General features: G+C 48.2%; 1 protein-coding gene across 2 annotated transcripts; it reads right to left on the bottom strand.

Annotated features, from left to right (window-relative positions):
- Nucleotides 1-1,617: 1,617 nt before the first annotated feature.
- On the bottom strand, nt 1,618-16,699 carry YWHAE (tyrosine 3-monooxygenase/tryptophan 5-monooxygenase activation protein epsilon). Of its 2 annotated transcripts, XM_083715283.1 has the most exons (7): nt 16,435-16,672; nt 13,266-13,465; nt 9,703-9,809; nt 8,851-9,057; nt 8,126-8,262; nt 4,121-4,166; nt 1,618-3,117 (listed from the first exon to the last, which is right to left on the bottom strand). In XM_083715283.1, exons 1-6 carry the CDS (start codon nt 16,496-16,498, stop codon nt 4,159-4,161), a joined length of 723 nt encoding a protein of 240 aa, XP_083571409.1. In that variant the 5' UTR covers nt 16,499-16,672; the 3' UTR covers nt 1,618-3,117; nt 4,121-4,158. The 2 variants fall into 2 exon arrangements, with proteins under 2 accessions (XP_083571409.1, XP_083571408.1); XM_083715282.1 differs by lacking the exon at nt 4,121-4,166 and having other exon boundaries at nt 16,435-16,699.
- Between the last annotated feature and the right edge of the window lie 834 nt (nt 16,700-17,533).

Genomic DNA, 17,533 nt, shown 5'->3' with positions numbered 1-17,533 from the left:
AAACTATGCCAAATACTCCAGATGGAGAATTACTCTCACCTTACATAAGGCAGCATCCTATATGGCTTTAATTGGCCTGGAAAACCCTTTATTTTGTAAAATATATATACCAGTACACAATACAAGTTCAGAGGGTAGTTGAAGGTAGAAGAGGAGGAATTGGGGTGAGTTTCACAGACGACCCATTTTGGGATGGACAGTGGTGGCAACTCAAATCTTCCCATTAGTGTGCTCAATTCTTGCTTTCAACTGATAACCAAAAAGTGGCAATGGTCTTTTCTGGTTTGAGTTTTTGAAAACTGGTCCCATGAAGCAGAATTACCTGTGAAGAAACTAGAACCTCCCAATTCCAACCTCTTCCTAGGGAATAGTTGATGGGGACCCCAAAGATGCAATAGCAGCCAGCAGCTGGGCACTGCCAGACTCCTACAGCACCATTTTCCTTCCTTGTATCAAAAATTCATGTAACAGATTGGTTGTTGCCCAGCACTGAGGGAAGTGGCAGATCGCTAAGTGACAGTGCCTGCAATGGCAGCCAGGGATGGGGTGGATGCTGAGCAGAAAATTTCTTGCCCTTGTCTGCCTCTACTTCACTGCTCCTGGAGCTTGACGTGCCAGCCTCTCCCTCTATAGAGTCCAATATGGTTCCAGCTAGCAGCAAAGAAAGATGAAGCAAGCAGCCTCAGAATGAGGCCTAATGGCAAACTACTGCAATCCCCCTTGCTGTGCAGTCCTTGGTAGAAACCGTCTGCTGTCACCTGTTCAGTCAGAAAGGGGAGGGCACAAGTATTATGGGTGTGTGACCTGTTTCTCATCAGAGCTGTAGTACAGTTGGTGCTGCAAAGCGGCTTCCCTCATCTTGCACCCACTAAAGTATAAATAGCTAAAGTATGAAGAGTCCATGCAAGTGTAAGGAACCGTTTGTGCAACTGCACACCTTTCACACAACACTAGTATGATCTGTTCATTGCGTTTCTGTGGACTGGAGGGGGCTGAAGGCCACTGCCCTAGGAACACAGGAGGAGGAGCAGGCTCCTGGCTCCGATCGCCAAACAAGGCACGCAAGATGGCCACTCCATGGTCAATACAAAGGGGTCCTGGGACCAGTCATTTGCGCCAGACTGTATTTCAATGGACGGGTGGTTCTTGTGGCAGGCTAGATGCTCACTCTTTTCAGATATCCCCCTAAGAAAGGGATCCATTAACCTCAGTTCTATGTGCAGGTAGGAGCAGTAGCAGCTGTTAGCACAAGGGCAATGCCAGAACCTCACTTGCCCCAAACAAATCCGTTAATGTGCAGACTTGCCATACCACTGGCTCATTTGGCATTTTGAGAAATGGAGAGTGGGAGAAGGGAACAGGCTGTTGAAAGGAATGAGCACTTGAATCAAGCAATCCATTTTAACCCTCCAATACCAACTACAATTCTTGGCATCGTTCAAGAGGGAAACACTGTTAAAAGCCCCAAGCCCCTACCCACTCACCAAGAAGGGCACTGAAAGGCATCACTAAGCATATTACTGCAAGGGATGGAGACTGATGGGGGCCTGGCAGATGCTGGTTGAGTGCTGAAGCATTTCCCACTTTTGAGAGGGTTCAGTAGAGAGCAGTCTGAGGTGCAGAATCTTGACACAGTATTTTATTTATCCAACAGACTCACTGCTCAGCCAGAGGGGAAGCCCAGATGAAGCTAAAAGGCAAGGAGACAGTTCAGACCAGAAGGAGGGTACAAGGCATTAGCAGAAGGAGGCTGAAGCAGCCAAGGAACAGTTTTTGGGGCCGGAAGGCTTCCCCACAATCCTTTCAGTGTTTTGTCAGCATGTGACCAAAAGGTCTGAGCACAGCTAACAGCGGAGTTGAACTTTGAAAGGAAACAGAGCCGTTAAGAAATGAAAGGGAGCATGGCTTGGTTTTCAAAAAGGTGTTCTAGCTCAACCAGAGTACAAATTTTTGACCCAGTTAGGCAGGCGTCTGCCTTGCTGCTTCCCTGATAAAAACTGCTTCCTCGCAATGCAACAATTAAGCAGATTGAACCACCTCAGATTGATTCAGTGCCCAAGTTTGCGCTCTCTGGGCAGCCGCCAATTGAGACCCACAAATTCTGGTGATGGCCCTCTCCATTTTGATACAGCCAGCCTCTCTTCCATTAAGTAACACTTTTCCTGCTACTTGTTCGCTCTGCAGCTCTTGCTAAACATTTACCAGGGTAAAGTAGCAGTAGTATTTGGCATCATTTTAATTTAGGGTTGTTTTATTTAAGTTTAATGTTAATTCCATGCTGTGTTTCAGTAAGAACAATACAGATCCTGTATCTGTGGCTCCAGTCAGATATCCAGTAGTACAAATTAGCTTCAAGTTACACATACTGAACAAAAGAGGTTGAGCTAGCGAAAAGGGAGGGGGGAGGGAGAGAAAAATATTGAACACACATGCAGGCTTTCAACGCCACCTTCAATGCTAACCTGCTTGGAGGGAAAGTAAAGAGAAGGCAAGAATGAGCAGCCACGGATTGTTGAACCGTTACCAGCACCGTCTGTTGCAGCAACATCATCTCAGCACAGTTGGATTTTTTTTTTTTTTGCTTTTTGTTTTTTCTTTTACAGCAAAACCACTACAAGAACTGTCCCAATGAAACCGGTAACTTCAAGCTAAACGCCCAATTCTAAACACTCATATAAAATTGTTTAAACAATTATAAAAAATGAAAAATGCCAACACATGCACTCTACAGTGCAAGCCTCTGCTAGAATTCTAATGGCTTCCAGATGTCACCTCCAACACTGACAGAAGACAACACAGGAATGCAGAAAAAGCCTCTATGCAGCCAGTCCGGTTAGTGTCTTAAAAGAAACTGAAAGCTGGCACCAGTAAAATCCACAGACATTCACTCTTGCCTTTTAAAGAACTTTTCAACTGTGTAAAAAAACCAACAGGGTAGGAACCTAAATTCTGGGGCCCATCACAAACGTCAGATCAGATGGTTCCCAGGGACACTGAGGGGCTTATGGGAGTGGGTGCGGTAGAAGGGGGACAAAGATGGGGGTCTCTTATTGGCCTTGATGTCTCACTGGTTCTCATCTTCCACATCCTGCAGCGCTTCTTTACTCTGTTCTTCACCTGGGAAGGAAAACAACAGAATTAGGCCATGGCTGTAGGACAGCAGATCACCCTGTCATTGAGGCCTCTGCCTGCCAGGATTCACCTACAGAGCTTGGCCCCTCACAGCAGCGGCAGGACAAGTGGGCAGCCCAGCAAGGGGGGCCTGACAGTCACGAGAGCAGGCCCCCCCCGCATTGGTGAAAGCTCAAATGCTGGCCAACAAAACAAGCATCCAAAATAACCAAGTAACTTCTACAGCCAAAAGAAACGCCTTCCTCCTTTCTCCCTAGGACCATGGCTCTTTTCAGTGGCTCCTATCTCTACAGCAACACACTGTTAGTCTACCCTGCAAACCTGCTCTGCAGAAGGCAAACACTGTTTTAATGGTTACTTTGCAACTCCAACACAAGCAGCCTTGTGCCAAAGGTTACAGAAAGGGTTTTGACCAAGGCTGTTCACATGCTTGGCGTTAATTTGGAGCCACCTCCTCAGACTGAAGCATGCAATGAACACAGACTGCTCCTCTGCCACTAACCAGTTGGTGCCTGACCTTACACACACAAGCATGGACCCCTACATCCAAAGGAGAACACGCCTAACATGGATCTAGCCCCAGACATGCAGGGATCAACCAGAAGAACAAGAAGGCCAAAATGCCATCTGTGCCTCTCCCTCCTGGCACTCCTCTTGCAAGAGGTGGAAGGAATGCGTCACTGCACGTGCCAGGCCCTTTCATGGGGGCCACTGAACTGATCAGCTCCGGGGAGCCCTGGCAGTGCAGAAGTTAAGCTTTGCCATTTTGAGAGGCACAGAAACGTGTTGAAAACTGCCTGAAGAGCAAGCACTTAAGGGGGCCTGCCCAGGTCTCCAGAAACCCAATGCCAATGGCCCATATTCAGAACCTATGGGAAGCAGGTGAGCTGGTGCACAGCCCTGAAAGAATCGAGATATGCAAGCAGGACCACGAGCATTAGTGCCAAGGAGGAAAACAGTCACTCCCCAAGTAACCATGAAGACTTACAAAGTAGAGTTTTAGAAAATGAACAGGTGGAGTTCCTTTTAAGAATCTACACAACAGAAAGGGGGGAAAACAGGAGTTAGAGAAAGGCAGCAAATGAGCCCAAGTACAATGTTTACGGAAAGCAGGAGATGGGAATGTGGCAAGCCCAATCTGGCTGGTTAGGAATGGGACTGCAAAGATACCAGCGCACACAAAATTCAGGCACATCTGGGAACTGCCACTGTGCACTGATGCTCCCTTTTCACCCTTCATACTTTCTCACAACTCTGACCAATAACTTTAGAGGCAGAATCAGACATCCTGAAGTGGAATTGAAAGTATGCAACTTTTCCCTGGGTGTCATTTTAGCACACAGGCAGTGTCCACTTTAAGCAGGTCTAATTGACACACAATCGCAGACGCACTGGTCCTTTTGGACCTGAAAGAAGACTGGAGTGGGGCAGAGCATGCTTATATGCCCGCCGCTGACGTGCATAGGGGCTGGGAAAGGACACCCCATGTGAACTGCTTGCTGCCTGTATTTCAAAATACGGATGACTACTGAATAAAAAACCAATTAACCTTCCCCAAAAGAAGAAAAGGAGGAATGGATTACCCCTTGCTGCCCTTTTGATACTTCCTTGAGCAGCTGAGGTGGGGGCAGGGCCTTCTGGAAGGTGGCAGTCCACAGGATGACCTTTTGAGTACCCAGTGAACACCTTTTCGTCCTCCCAGGCATTTTTACTGTAACGGGTGCATCTATTTTAGTGATTTGAGATCTGTGCACCATGCAACGATCCATACTGGTTTTAATATTTTTTTTAAGTTGCTGTGATTGCAGTGGTTTTAACTTTTTGCTTTATTATTGTTTAACTATTCTAATTTGGATTTGTTCTGTTTTGTTTACAGTATTTATAGTCCACACTTCACTAAAAAAAAAAATTCAATTCCAGAGTGGGTAACAACATAGAAAAAATTATGCAAAAATTACAAAACCATATAAACAATGGTATGTACACAATGCAAAAAGCATAAATTTTATGTGTTGCATAAATACAAACAAAGATAGGACATATAAAAATTGATTTTAAAAAGCCCTTCTCTCCTGCTGCCGCCTCACTGACCCAGAAAGGTACTGGACCTTTTAATACTGAGTTGAATGAAAATGAGGGTTGACAGCAACACTTAAGATCTCCCTGAGAAGAGAAATACTGGCTTCACCAGCAAAACCATTTCTGCTAGATGAACCCCACCTTGGTGCTGAATGGTGTGCCTGTGGTAAGACTCAGGGAGTGCTGCAACAGTGAAGAGCTGGGTGGAGAACAGGGCTTTGGAGAGGGGGTCTGTTTTCTAGCTGGGAGAGGGGCGTCCAAGCCTGACAAAACGAAGCCCAAGGCCACCTGTCCTAAAGGCGCTTTTCCTTAATTCTGCCTGGGAAAGAGTCATGTGCTTGCCCCCCCCCCTTTTAACGTACCAACCGTCTGGAAAAAATAAATGTTGGAATCCAAATCTGGACAATTTGCTGACTACCTGAGAATATGTCTGAAAGTATCCGACACCAAATACTACTACTACATTTATTGCACTGGCATGTGCAGCATGGAGTGCTCCCTGTTTGTGATGAAAAACATCTAGTCCATTTGGGGTAGAGCACCTGACTGAGCACCTGGCCTTGCAAGCAGAAGGCCCCACATTCAATCCTCAGTGTGTTCAAGTCGGGCCGGAAGACTCCCTGCCTGAAACCCTGCTGAGCTTATGCTACTCAGCACAGACATTATCAGACTGGGTGGATCAATGTTTTGACGCAGTATGGAGCTTCTTTTGCTCCTCTCCACCTCATCACCCGCCTTGGGGATTCTTTTTTTTTGGGGGGGGGGGGAGAGCTATCAGCAACAAATGCTGCTTTGTACTCTTGAAAACTTCAGGACTCCTCTGAGCATGCTGGGTGCCACATTAGCTCCACCAGGACTGGCACTCCAACTATTAGTGGCCAGGAGGGTCGGTTTCCTACAGGACCCAAGACAAGCTGCTCAGCTCCATTTCACCTGTTCTGGTTCCATGCGATGCCACCCCACACCTTGTCTGGATCATGTACCAAGCACAAGTGCATTCCCCGCCTTCCAGCCACCAACATTCTGCACTGATACCAGTTCTGCATTTACCAATGCCAAGTCAAGCTACCTGAACAGTTTTCCATCTCATGAGATGAAAGATCTGCCACGTGAATGGTGAAAATCATGATGATGCTTCTTTTTCAACAAAGAGGAAACTATCTGATCACTTTTATTTTGTTGCAGAGGACCAAACGAATGATGGCCAGGCATTCCTGATTTTAAACAGCAGCAAAGTTTCAGCTGGGAAAGTGAATTTTGTCTTTTTCAAAAGACTGATCATAATTCTGAAACTAAAGGTCAGCCCCTATAAATAAAAACACCCCGTTATGATGCTGGTGGTCTCAACAGAAACATCTCATGAGATCATGACCATCGCTTTCTTTTCCTCACTTCAAGTCACGCTTTGCAACTAGTCTGGGACTGAACAAGTTTCTTCCAGCATTCACAGCTAAACTGAGGGAATCAAACTGCCTGCTATGTGGAACCAAGGCTTCTCCGTGGGACCCCAGCTGACATGCAAAGTTCATGAGGACAACTGGCTGCTTTCTGCCCTCATGGCCTTTATCTGTGATGTATTTTGTGGCTTGTCCTTGTTTGCTTTTTAATGCTAGGCCTGGATTCAATATTGAAGTGACTGCATTTCTGCTGCCTTAACATTGTTTCGTACCCAATGTATTTTTGCCTAGAGAAATGTTATTTCTGAGGCAATCAGCAATATGCATAATACAGGCACCCCACCCGTTTGCACGTGCTAAATGTATGTGCAACAGTGGAGCACGCCAAACCCAGAAGTGACCCAAAAGCATCACGGGAAGGGGGGGTTGTTTGCAGGCTTTTTCAATGGTGCTTCAAATATATGCAATTTCACTGATGAGTGAAGGCCTCGGAACATATCTTCTGCGTAAGTGGGGGAGTGGGTTGCTTGTAGTGAATTTAAAAATTGTGATTCTCAAACTAAATGCTTGAGGTACATAAGAAACACCCTCCTCCTGCCTGTCACCCAGAGATGACAACTCACTGCAGTAGCAAATGCAGTCACTGAATGAGCCCAAAACAAGGCCACAGAAGAAGAATGAGAACAAGGCTCACAGGAGTGTAGCTGAAAGGAAAAAGCAAATGCAACCCCAGAACAACAGTCTCATGAGCACATTGAAGAGCTGGAAAAGAAAATGAGGAGTGCTGAGGAAAAGCCCTGCTTGGGGTCCTGACAGTTCCTAGTAACTTGGAGGGCGGAGTAGATGTCTGGCACCCTGAACAAGAGCTGCCCTGCTAGAAGGGGAGGCCACAGCAGTCACCCCTCCTACAGCAAATTCAAGTGGCTGAGCATCTATCAATGCAGTGGCTTATACATACTACGGAGATCCTTAGGCACACCTAAGTATGAAAGTATGCAATTAAAAAACTGGAAAAACTAAAAGGAAAAGGTAGTTTTAAAAAATACTTGCAGCTGAGCCCATGGGAAAGGGAAAAGGGTCAACATAAACTGGAAGGCAGACTGTGTCCGTTTATCAATCAATCAATCAATCAATCAATCATTTATGGTTGAAACCTGGAAAAAGACAAGAGACTATCCATGTGTCAGTTGGAAATATGGAGAAGAAGAACTGGAGCATTTCTGGTGTCATGCCAGTAAGAATCCTAGATGGGGAATCAGAACTGAATGTCCTCAAAAATATAAGCATTAAGACTCAGCTTTGAGGCTGACAGTCCCAAGGTGCTCAGCTGGGAGGGAGAAAAGGTGTCCCCTATCTCTTCCCTACTTCTTAAATACCGTGCCCCCCACAACGGCCTAACTAATGTGACAGACTTCCTGTTCCAGGCTAGCTGGAACCATGGGGACGCACTGCAACCTTCTGCCCCACTTGCTCTCTCCCATGTTAAGATTAAGGCTGGAGAATCATCAGCTACTCACCGTCACCCTGCATGTCTGAAGTCCATAGTGTCAGGTTATCACGTAACAACTGCATGATAAGTGTAGAATCCTTATAGCTTTCTTCACTCAGCGTATCCAGTTCTGCAATAGCATCATCAAAAGCTGCTTTTGCCAACCTATAAGGAGACAGATGACACCGTGTTCCGAGATACCAGATCTAACAAATCAAAACAAATTCATGGAGGACAAGGCTAGCAATGGCTCCTAGCCACAATGGTTGGAGGCAGCAATGCTCCTCAATGCCAGTTCCTGGAAACTGTGCGAAGGGAGAGCTGTTGCACTCAAGTCCTACTCGTGGGCTTCCCTTGGGCCACTGTGAGAACAGGAGGCTAGAATAGGTGGCCTCCCTTTGGCTGCAGGGCTCTTATGCAAACCCGCCACTGAGATGCCACTGCCCACTTCTACAGCACTCTCAGGATTCTCTCCACCTTTTGTCTCTCACCAGGGGAGCAAAGTTTTAACCCACAAAGATGACCAGGGGTGTATGGGCGGGCACACAAGGGCGACCCTTTTGCATGCCTACCTGGCTGCACACTCCAACAGGCCCAGAGACCCAGAAGCAGTGGCAGCTGCTACACCCACCCACCTGCCCTGACATCTTCTGCTTCTCACCCCTGCTCAGAGCTGCTGGAGATAACCTTGAGAACTCTGCTTAGCAGGCAGCACCTCCCCCAAACCCTCCCATGCGGGGGGCTGCTCCTCACCTGCAGGCGCGGTCAGGAGAATTAAGGATTTCATAGTAGAAAACAGAGAAGTTGAGGGCAAGTCCTAGGCGGATGGGATGTGTTGGAGGAAGTTCTGTCATTGCAATGTCACTAGCAGCTTTGTAAGCCACCAGGCTGTTCTCAGCAGCTTCCTTCCTGTCGTTTCCTGTGGCAAACTCTGCAAGATACCTGTGGTAGTCCCCTTTCCTGGGGGCAGGTGGAAGGAAAGAAGAAAACATTGCTTACTTCAACAGCTTACCAGCTGGCATAGCATTCCATATAGAACATTTAAGCAGAAATATATATATATATATATATATATATATATATATATATATATATATAAAATAAATAAATAAATAAATATGCAAGCTGTTGACTGTACAGACAGATTTGTTTCTAAGCTCAAATAATACAATTTCCTTTTCTTTACTGATAGTTTTCTGCCTTAAACATAATTCCCCCCCCCCCCAAGAAAAAAGCATGAAATGTTAGTTACATTATGGTGAAGTAGCTAGTTTACTGTCTGAATAAAGGCAAGGCGTTCATTCATGTCAAATTTAATAAATATAGTATAATTTTATGTGCTAACTAATGCTTGCTATGTTGTTCACAATACATTTTATGTTCTTAACAATATTATACGAGAACGGATGAAAAATATTACAAATGCTTCCATTTCTCTCCGAACTTCTGCTTCCTTCTGGAGGGGGCAGGAGGAGAACTGTTCATCCCCTCCTGCCCCTGCCTCCCAACATGTTACACCACTAGGGAGGATCCCGTCACCTTTGAGAAGAACCCATTCTACCCACAAGCATCAAAGTCAAGGCACCTTCCCCATTTCACACCTACATTTTATAATAGAAAACCTTGGATTCGCCAGTGTTGGCTGCTGGAATGAGGTGTTTGTCCAGTACGTCCAGAATATCACAACAGATTAGTTTCAATTCAGTCTCAACCTTGGGGGGGAGAGGAAAAAAGAATGGCCAGTTCAGAAAACCTGCTGCCAATGAATAAACAAACAGAACTTTAACAGAATTTTTGAATAATCATCAATAATCACAGTCTCACTCCTGTGGAAAAGTGTGCTGCTTTGCCTTCAAATCCCTGCCTCCAGCCCAGGTAAAGTTTCTGACTCAAGGATTTACCTCCCTCCCCTACAAGCACAAGAGGTGTACAAGGTAGGAGCAGAGAGGCCACGATGCACCCCGTGCCCCACTTAAATGCCCCAGGGGGCAGAATGGAGGGTCTGAAGGAAGAGGCCTGCTGGGCTAGCTGTTGTTTTGCAATCCAAGGCAGGGATTGGGTGAGGAGATGCACAAATTTCATCAGGTGTCCCACAGATCTCAACATGGGAGCCTGTAGGGAATTCTTTTTGCCCACTTTTCCCCCAGCTGTTGTTCACAGCGACATCCTTCCACCTCACCCTGATCCCAAAATCTTCGGCTTTCAGAAACAATCTGTGTATTCACTGTAGCGCAAATGCATTCCCAAATGATCACTGCAATAGGGTGATCTAAGTTATTCCTAATTTCCCAGTGACCACTGAATGATTTGCTATTTGATCCAGCAACTCACCCTAAACTCTTATTTGAATCCAAGGTTGCGACACTACAGTGGTACCTTGGGGGTTAAGAACTTAATTCCTTCCGGAGGTCCGTTCTTAACCTGAAACTTCTTAACCTGAGGTACCACTTTAGCTAATGGGGCCTCCCACTGCTGCGCAATTTCTGTTCTCATCCTGAAGCAAAGTTCTTAACCCAAGGTACCATTTCTGGGTTAGCGGAGTCTGTAACCTGAAGCGTCTATAACCCGAGGTACCAATGTATCTACTGTTATGAACTGAATACAACACACAAAGCCCTTTAAAGATCCAGGGAACTTTTCAGAGCTTGGTTTGCCTAAGATGCAAATTCCTCACTGTGCTCCAGTGCAGACTTATAGATGCCCATTGTTAGACAGCTTCATTTCCACAGCACAGAGGCACCACCGTTATTCCCTTACAATTCCAGTTCAAGCGATTCCCATCATCTTTATGCAAAGGACAGCATGCTCGATTGTAGGTATGGGTGCCAAACAAAGGATCCCCCACCCCAAAGATTGTCCACTTGGAACAAAATGAGACCATTCGGACCTGGTGCTGTGGTGGAATCCACCGGGGGGGGGGGGTGCTATTGTGCTCATGTCCTGCTTGCAGGCTTTCCATGGTTGGCCAAACTCTATGCTGCAGCAGTCAATGACAAACTGAATATTTGGCATTATGAGGAAAGGGATGGATATAATACATGCCTTATATATAAATAGATGATTTGTCTGTGCTTGAAATGCAGGTACAGGGCTGGTTGTCTGGTTTCAAAAAGGATATCAAAGCACTGGAGAAGTGGGCAGATCTTCACAAGGAGAAAAGGTTCACACTCCAAGGCTGGTTAACTATTTGTGCTCTTTTACACTTGGCTCCCACAGGGGTTTCCATGATCAGGAGCCAATTGTTGCAATTCCCCCTTTCTCCTGCATGCCCCATAAATACTGCCCCTCTGGAGCCAATGTGAGAAGGAGGAGGGTGCAGAGGAAAAGGGAACCACCCATTCCCTCCAATTCATAGAAGCCTCCATGTGCAAAGAGACACCATGGGATGCAACCTTTAGAGCAGTGTTTCCCAACCTTGTGCCTCCAGCTGTTTTTGAACTACAACTCCCATCATCCCTGACTAGCAAGACCAGTGGCAAGGGATGATGGGAATTGTAGTCCAAAAACAGCTGGAGGCACAAGGTTGGGAAACACTGCTTTAGAGAGCCGAAAAGCTAAGGAGAAATGTAACAAGTGATGTGAAGGGAGTGGATACTTTTCTCTCCTCCACATAATTCCAGAACCATGATTTGCTCTTTTATATTGCCCATGGTTTTCATACAATCATAGACACAGAGCTGAAAGGGGCCCCGAGCATCATCTAGTCCAACACCCTGCAATGCAGGAATATGCAGTTGTCCCATGTGGAGACTGAACCTGCAAGCTTGGTATTATCAGAAACCTTGCTCCATCCAACTGAGCTATCCCTGGAGCTTATTAAAGGCTTATTTTATTGTATCAGATGCAACACAATGTCTTTCTTTCTTTCTTTCTTTCTTTCTTTCTTTCTTTCTTTCTTTTCTTTCTTATTTATTTATTTATTTAATGACACACCATGTGACATTGTTACAGGGTTGCAAATATAAAGAATTAAATTCACAGCCATCCCATAAAACTGGCAGTTGTGTTCAGAAAATGTGTGCTTAACTGGAAGAGGATAGTCATGGGTTTGCTTGTTTGTCTGTTAGATTTCAGAAGGTTTTTTTCATTCCTGGTCAAATGAACGCTTGCCCTGTGCTCTAAGAATCCCATTTCCTGAATCTATTGGGGCTCCTAGAGAAGCATCCAAGGCCTTTGAGGGCCAGAAGCCCAACAACCAAATCCACTGTCTTCTAAAAGCAGAAAAGGCATTTCACAAGCAGAGATTGCCTTATTGTTACAGGATTCAGTCTAAGCAAGTAGGATGGGCAGCAACACTCTCCAAGGTGAAGCGATTCTAGTTTTGAGTTCTAGCCGTTTTCTAAGTCTGCCCTTTTCTAAGAAGGTCCTTTCTGCCCACCCCTGCACCTGAGCATCACTTTTCCATCTTTCCCATCCCTTGAAAAAGGTAAACAGCGACTGGGAAGTTTTTGTTCCCAATGGGCTGTTTCAGGGCTTTTTACCCTCTTTGGTAGTTCTGTAAATCTTAAGGGTTCCCTCAAACCAGCTGATTTGTCCCTTCTGTGAAAGTTGCGGTTGTTAGTATAAACGCCAGCAACCCTGGTTGATTTGCTACAAAGCTGAGGATGAAATGTGTGCCTGTGATGTAACCAGCAGCCCTGAAGACAGCTCCTCATTCCTCTTTCACATTTATACCCAGCACCTTGACTGGAACAGGCAGAGACCAGGGAGAGGGCAGGTGCCTCAAGAAGCAGCTGCCCAGGTCAAGGAAAGGTCCAAGTGCACCTTGGATGGGATTGAAGAGCGCAAGCAAAACACCAGTGCAAGGTACACACAGTTTTGCTGGCAAAGAGCCCAACAGAACTATGCAGCTGGGATGTTGGGGAGGGAGGGGAATCCCCAAGCTCACCCATGCCTCAGTCTACACTGGGGAAAGTCTTGCTTAATCCCAAACACAGCCATCACAGAGAAATCGTGAAGCAACCCTTACCTGAGGGCTACCCCAAACAGCATGGCTGTGCAGCTGGAGAAGTTATGTTCCACAATCCAAAACTCACACACTGATGCTTGGAGCGACAACAGAGTCTGTGAGCTCCCCCCACCCACTGGACTGTGTTGCAGGTAGGGTTGCAAAACCCGCCAGCTGCCCCTCAAGCGTCCCAGGGGTCCCTTCTCTCCTGAGAACTCACCATTTGCCGATACTCCCGGATCATCTTCAATTTGTCCTCTCCACCTTTGTTTTCCTCTTTCTGTTCAATGCTGCTGATTATTCTCCAAGAAGCTCTTCTAGCGCCAATTACATTTTTGTATGCAACAGACAGCAGGTTCCTTTCTTCGACGGTCAGTTCAACATCCATCCCAGCTACTTTCTTCATTGACTCAACCATTTCTAAAGAGAGAATAGGTGTGTCTGTGTGTGCTTGAGCAGAGTTGCTCTCCATGCCCTTCATTTTAAAACCATCACCAAACCAGACACAAGCCTGGCTTTGAATTAATGTCAGTCTGGACAAACCTGAGCAGGGGAGGCAGGAGGCAGGCAGCCACCTGCACAACCCAGGACAGCTTCACAGACCTACAAGAACTCAAGTGGTGTGATTGTTATCACCAAAGCACTTTCATTTTGCATCCCTTATGCTATTCCAAGGAGCCAGGAAAGGGCACTGATGAGCTGCACCATTGACATGCTGAGCTACAAACCACCAGGGCTGTGATTTCAGGTCAGCTACTCAGATTAGATGTACATCATACAACGTTTTCAGCCCTCAAGTGTTCTCCTGTTCATGCACATGTAGCATGAAAACAAAAGATGCCTTCACTACAGTGGATTTATAGACACTGTAGCAAAGAACAATAATCAGAAATGGAGCACAAATATATCAACCAACTCCAAACTGTATCCATATTAAAAGGGAAGCCCAGTTTTTTATGTAAAGCTGCTTTGGGGCAACCATCACATATCACTGGGCACCAGCTGCAGTCAAGATCTGCTATATGATAAAGATAAGGCATTCCAAGCTATGCTGAGCCAGATGTGTGCTGAAGAACAGTGATGAAAACGACCAGATTGTATTCTGACATCTGTTGTCACATGTTTATACTGCATAATTCCTTCTGCTTCCAAAATATAAGTTTCTAAATTTGGAGGGGAAGAGGGCAGAAACAGAAGCATTGGAAAGGCTAAGAAGCAGGGGACAAGAGGTGTTACCTGGCTGCTTTAGCAGAGGAAAGATGAAGAGGCAACAAATGCAGGAACCAAAAGGGGAGAGAGAGACACTAAAAATGCTCAGGAGACATTTACCCAAAAGAATTTAAAGCAATACTGTTATTCAGGCGGGAGTCTTAAAATATGCTAACGAGTTATGCATGTATGATGTTTCTAGAATTCAGTACAGGTTTTAACCTGAAACACATTGGGCAATGAAGTATATTCAGTGCACCTTCATGGTCTCATGCCCATTTATGCTTAGAAGTCACCCAAACATCTGGGGTTGCCAGGCCACTGCCAAGCAGGGAGCGCCTTTGACCTTATACTGCACTTCTGAAGCTCAGTTTTCAAAATCAGGAAAGGCCTCCTGCTCTGGGAGAACCTCTTGCCTCTTGTTGTTAAGGAAGGAGAGCAGCTGTAACCTGGAAGGGGCAGGGGGAGGGAGAAGAGCACCTGTGATGTTCAGCTCCTGTGGTCTGCAGGGAGCCTTTGAAAGGCAGCCTACCATGCTTTAGATGTACCACGTGAGGTGAAATAAGAAGTCAGCTCAGCCTTAACATTTCAAGCAGACAGGTGAAACGGAACCAGGTCATCACAAAAAACACACAGGCATGCCCAAGAGTGGTAGTCACAAGCTGTTCAGCACTCTAAGCCATTGCCACTTTCCTTTGCCCAAGACGAGGCTAGCCAGGCCAGGGATAAACTACTGTACAAAGGTGGCGGCTTCAAGGAGCTACAAAGGAGCTAAAAGGCACTTCATGCGAAGACTGCAAAAAGCCGGCTGGGTCAAGCGTTTACAACTCCCAGAGTGTCACTGCAAATAGCCCAGCTCCTTTGCAATAAACACAGCCTTCCTTGTATTGTAAGCTCAGCCCTCATGGCCAGGATGGGATGGAAATAGGCCACCTAATAGTAAGTGGCTTTCTGCCTTGGACAGCTCCACCCTCCCCTGCTTTGGAGAGGACCTCCCTGCACTGCCATCAATGTGTGCTCCCCACAGGAACAAGGGCACCACCCCATACTCTCTGCCCCGTCAAACCTCCCTGCCCTTCAGCATGGAGAAAGGATAAGGGCCAGTGTCACACGAACCCAGGTAAATGCTTACTCCCTACAGGTTGTAAAGCTTAAGGAGAAACTGAGTGTAGCGGAGAGTGTACTTTTGCTTCCGGGTTTCACAGCAGCAGATGCTTTTAAATACTAGATCAAATGGACCTAAGCAATCCCCACATCTTCAGTTTCCCAGCAAGGGACAGCGATGGCAGCTAAGGAAGCATGCTATTTCCCAGTACCCCCCCCCCCCCATTATCTTCCTGCGAGTCTCAGAATGGTTGTTCCCCCAGCCCAATAACGGGCAGTGGTATTCTAGAAGTCGGTCCCTCTGCTTTCAACGAGGCTTAGCCCCAGGAGAGGAAAAGAGCCTGGCGAATACCCAACAATTCTGCTGGTCTTTTCCAAGGGAACACGTGGGGGGGGGGAAGAGAGTGTTCGCTTCAAGTAACCAGCTTGGGGCAAAAAAAGACCCACCTCGGGAGCCCGTCCCCAGTGCGGGGCGCGAAACTGACAGTGGACACACACACATCCCGCCGGGCGTTCGGGGGCTGCGGGAACCGGGGAAATGGGTGGACGTAAGAGAGGGAGCCCATTTGCCCGCCCGGAACAAGGAGCCGCGTCGCCCTCCGGCTGGCTCTCCGCCTCCGTCCGCCACGCCCCTCTGCGCCGCCGAGACCTCCGGGAGCCGCCCAGGCCCAGCGTGGGGCTTTTGTCCTCCCGGCAGCCCCCCCTCCCCGCCCAGGAGACCCTCACGCCGCTCCCCCGCCGGCGTCTTCAGCGCCTGTCGCGCGCGGCAGCCATTTTGTGTGCGCCCCCCCACGCCCCGCCGCTTCTCCCTCTGTCGCCGCCGCCGCCTCCCCGCCCGCCCCGTCTTGCCGGCCTGCGCCGCCATTTTGTGCCCGGCGCTCCCCTCCGCCAGCCAGCGAGGCAGCCGCCCGCCCCTCCCTCCGCTGGCCCTTGGTCGCCGCCGCCGCCCTGTTCTGGCTCCCCGGCTAGCTGGCCGGCCTGCTGCCTCCCTCCCTCCGTCTCTCCCTCCCTCCCTCCCGTCCCTCTCCGCCTCCGCCGGCCAGAGGGTCGGCGTCGTCGTCGCCCCCCGCGCGCACCATCGTAGCGTTCGGCCTGCTCGGCGAGCTTGGCCTGGTAGACGAGGTCCTCCCGGTCGTCCATGTCCGTCGGGCGAGGGCGGCGGGGGCTGCGCGGGGCGGATGGAGACCGATGGTCCGGCGGGGGGGGCTCAACCACGATCAGCTCTCGCTGCTCTCCGGGCAAAGATGGCGGCGGCGCCTCCTCCCGCTACATCCGGGCACTCCGGGCCGCGCGCGCAGGCGCACCGCTCTGCTATGCACGCGCGTTCTCCCTCCCTCCCCCCCGTCCATAGCAACAGCGGCTCCCTAGCAACCGCGAGAGCCGCGGCGTCCGCTTCCGCCCTGGCCTCCAGCGGTTGTCCGGCGGGCGGGGCGGGCGGCCTCTTCGCGCCGCGCAGCGGCTGGCCTGTGGCGTAACGGTTAGAGGGTCGGACTAGGACCCGGGAGAGCAGGGTTCGAATCCGTCCCTCAACCCTGCAACTCATTGCGCGACGTCGGGCCACTCACTGTCTCTCAGCCTAACCTACCTCACAGGGCTGTTGTGAGCTCCTTTGAAGAAAAATGTGCTATATAAATGTTGTTGTTGTTTAGTCGTTTAGTCGTGTCCGACTCTTCGTGACCCCCTGGACCAGAGAACGCCAGGCACCTCTGTCCTCCACTGCCTCCCGCAGTTTGGTCAAACTCATGCTGGTAACCTCGAAAACACTATCCAACCATCTCGTCCTCTGTCGTCCGCTTCTCCTTGTGCCCTCCATCTTTCCCAACATCAGGGTCTTCTCCAGGGAGTCTTCTCTTCTCATGAGGTGGCCAAAGTACTGGAGCCTCAGCTTCACGATCTGTCCTTCCAGTGAGCACTCAGGGCTGATTTCCTTCAGTATGGAGAGGTTTGATCTTCTTGCAGTCCATGGGACTCTCAAGAGTCTCCTCCAGCACCATAATTCAAAAGCATCAATTCTTCGGCGATCAGCCTTCTTTATGGTCCAGCTCTCACTTCCATACATCATTACCCCTTCATGGATCACTGCCTTGCCGTGGCGAAGGGGCTTGAAGAACTCAGAGAAGCTATGAACTATGCCGAGCAGGGCACCCAAGATGAACAGGTCATAGTGGAGAGTTT

This window comes from Podarcis gaigeae (genome assembly GCF_964106915.1).
Source record: "Podarcis gaigeae genome assembly, chromosome: 15".
Taxonomy (NCBI): Eukaryota; Metazoa; Chordata; class Lepidosauria; order Squamata; family Lacertidae; genus Podarcis; species Podarcis gaigeae.
The sequence above is the reverse complement of the archived record's forward strand: the minus strand, read 5'-3'. Positions and strand labels throughout refer to the sequence as shown.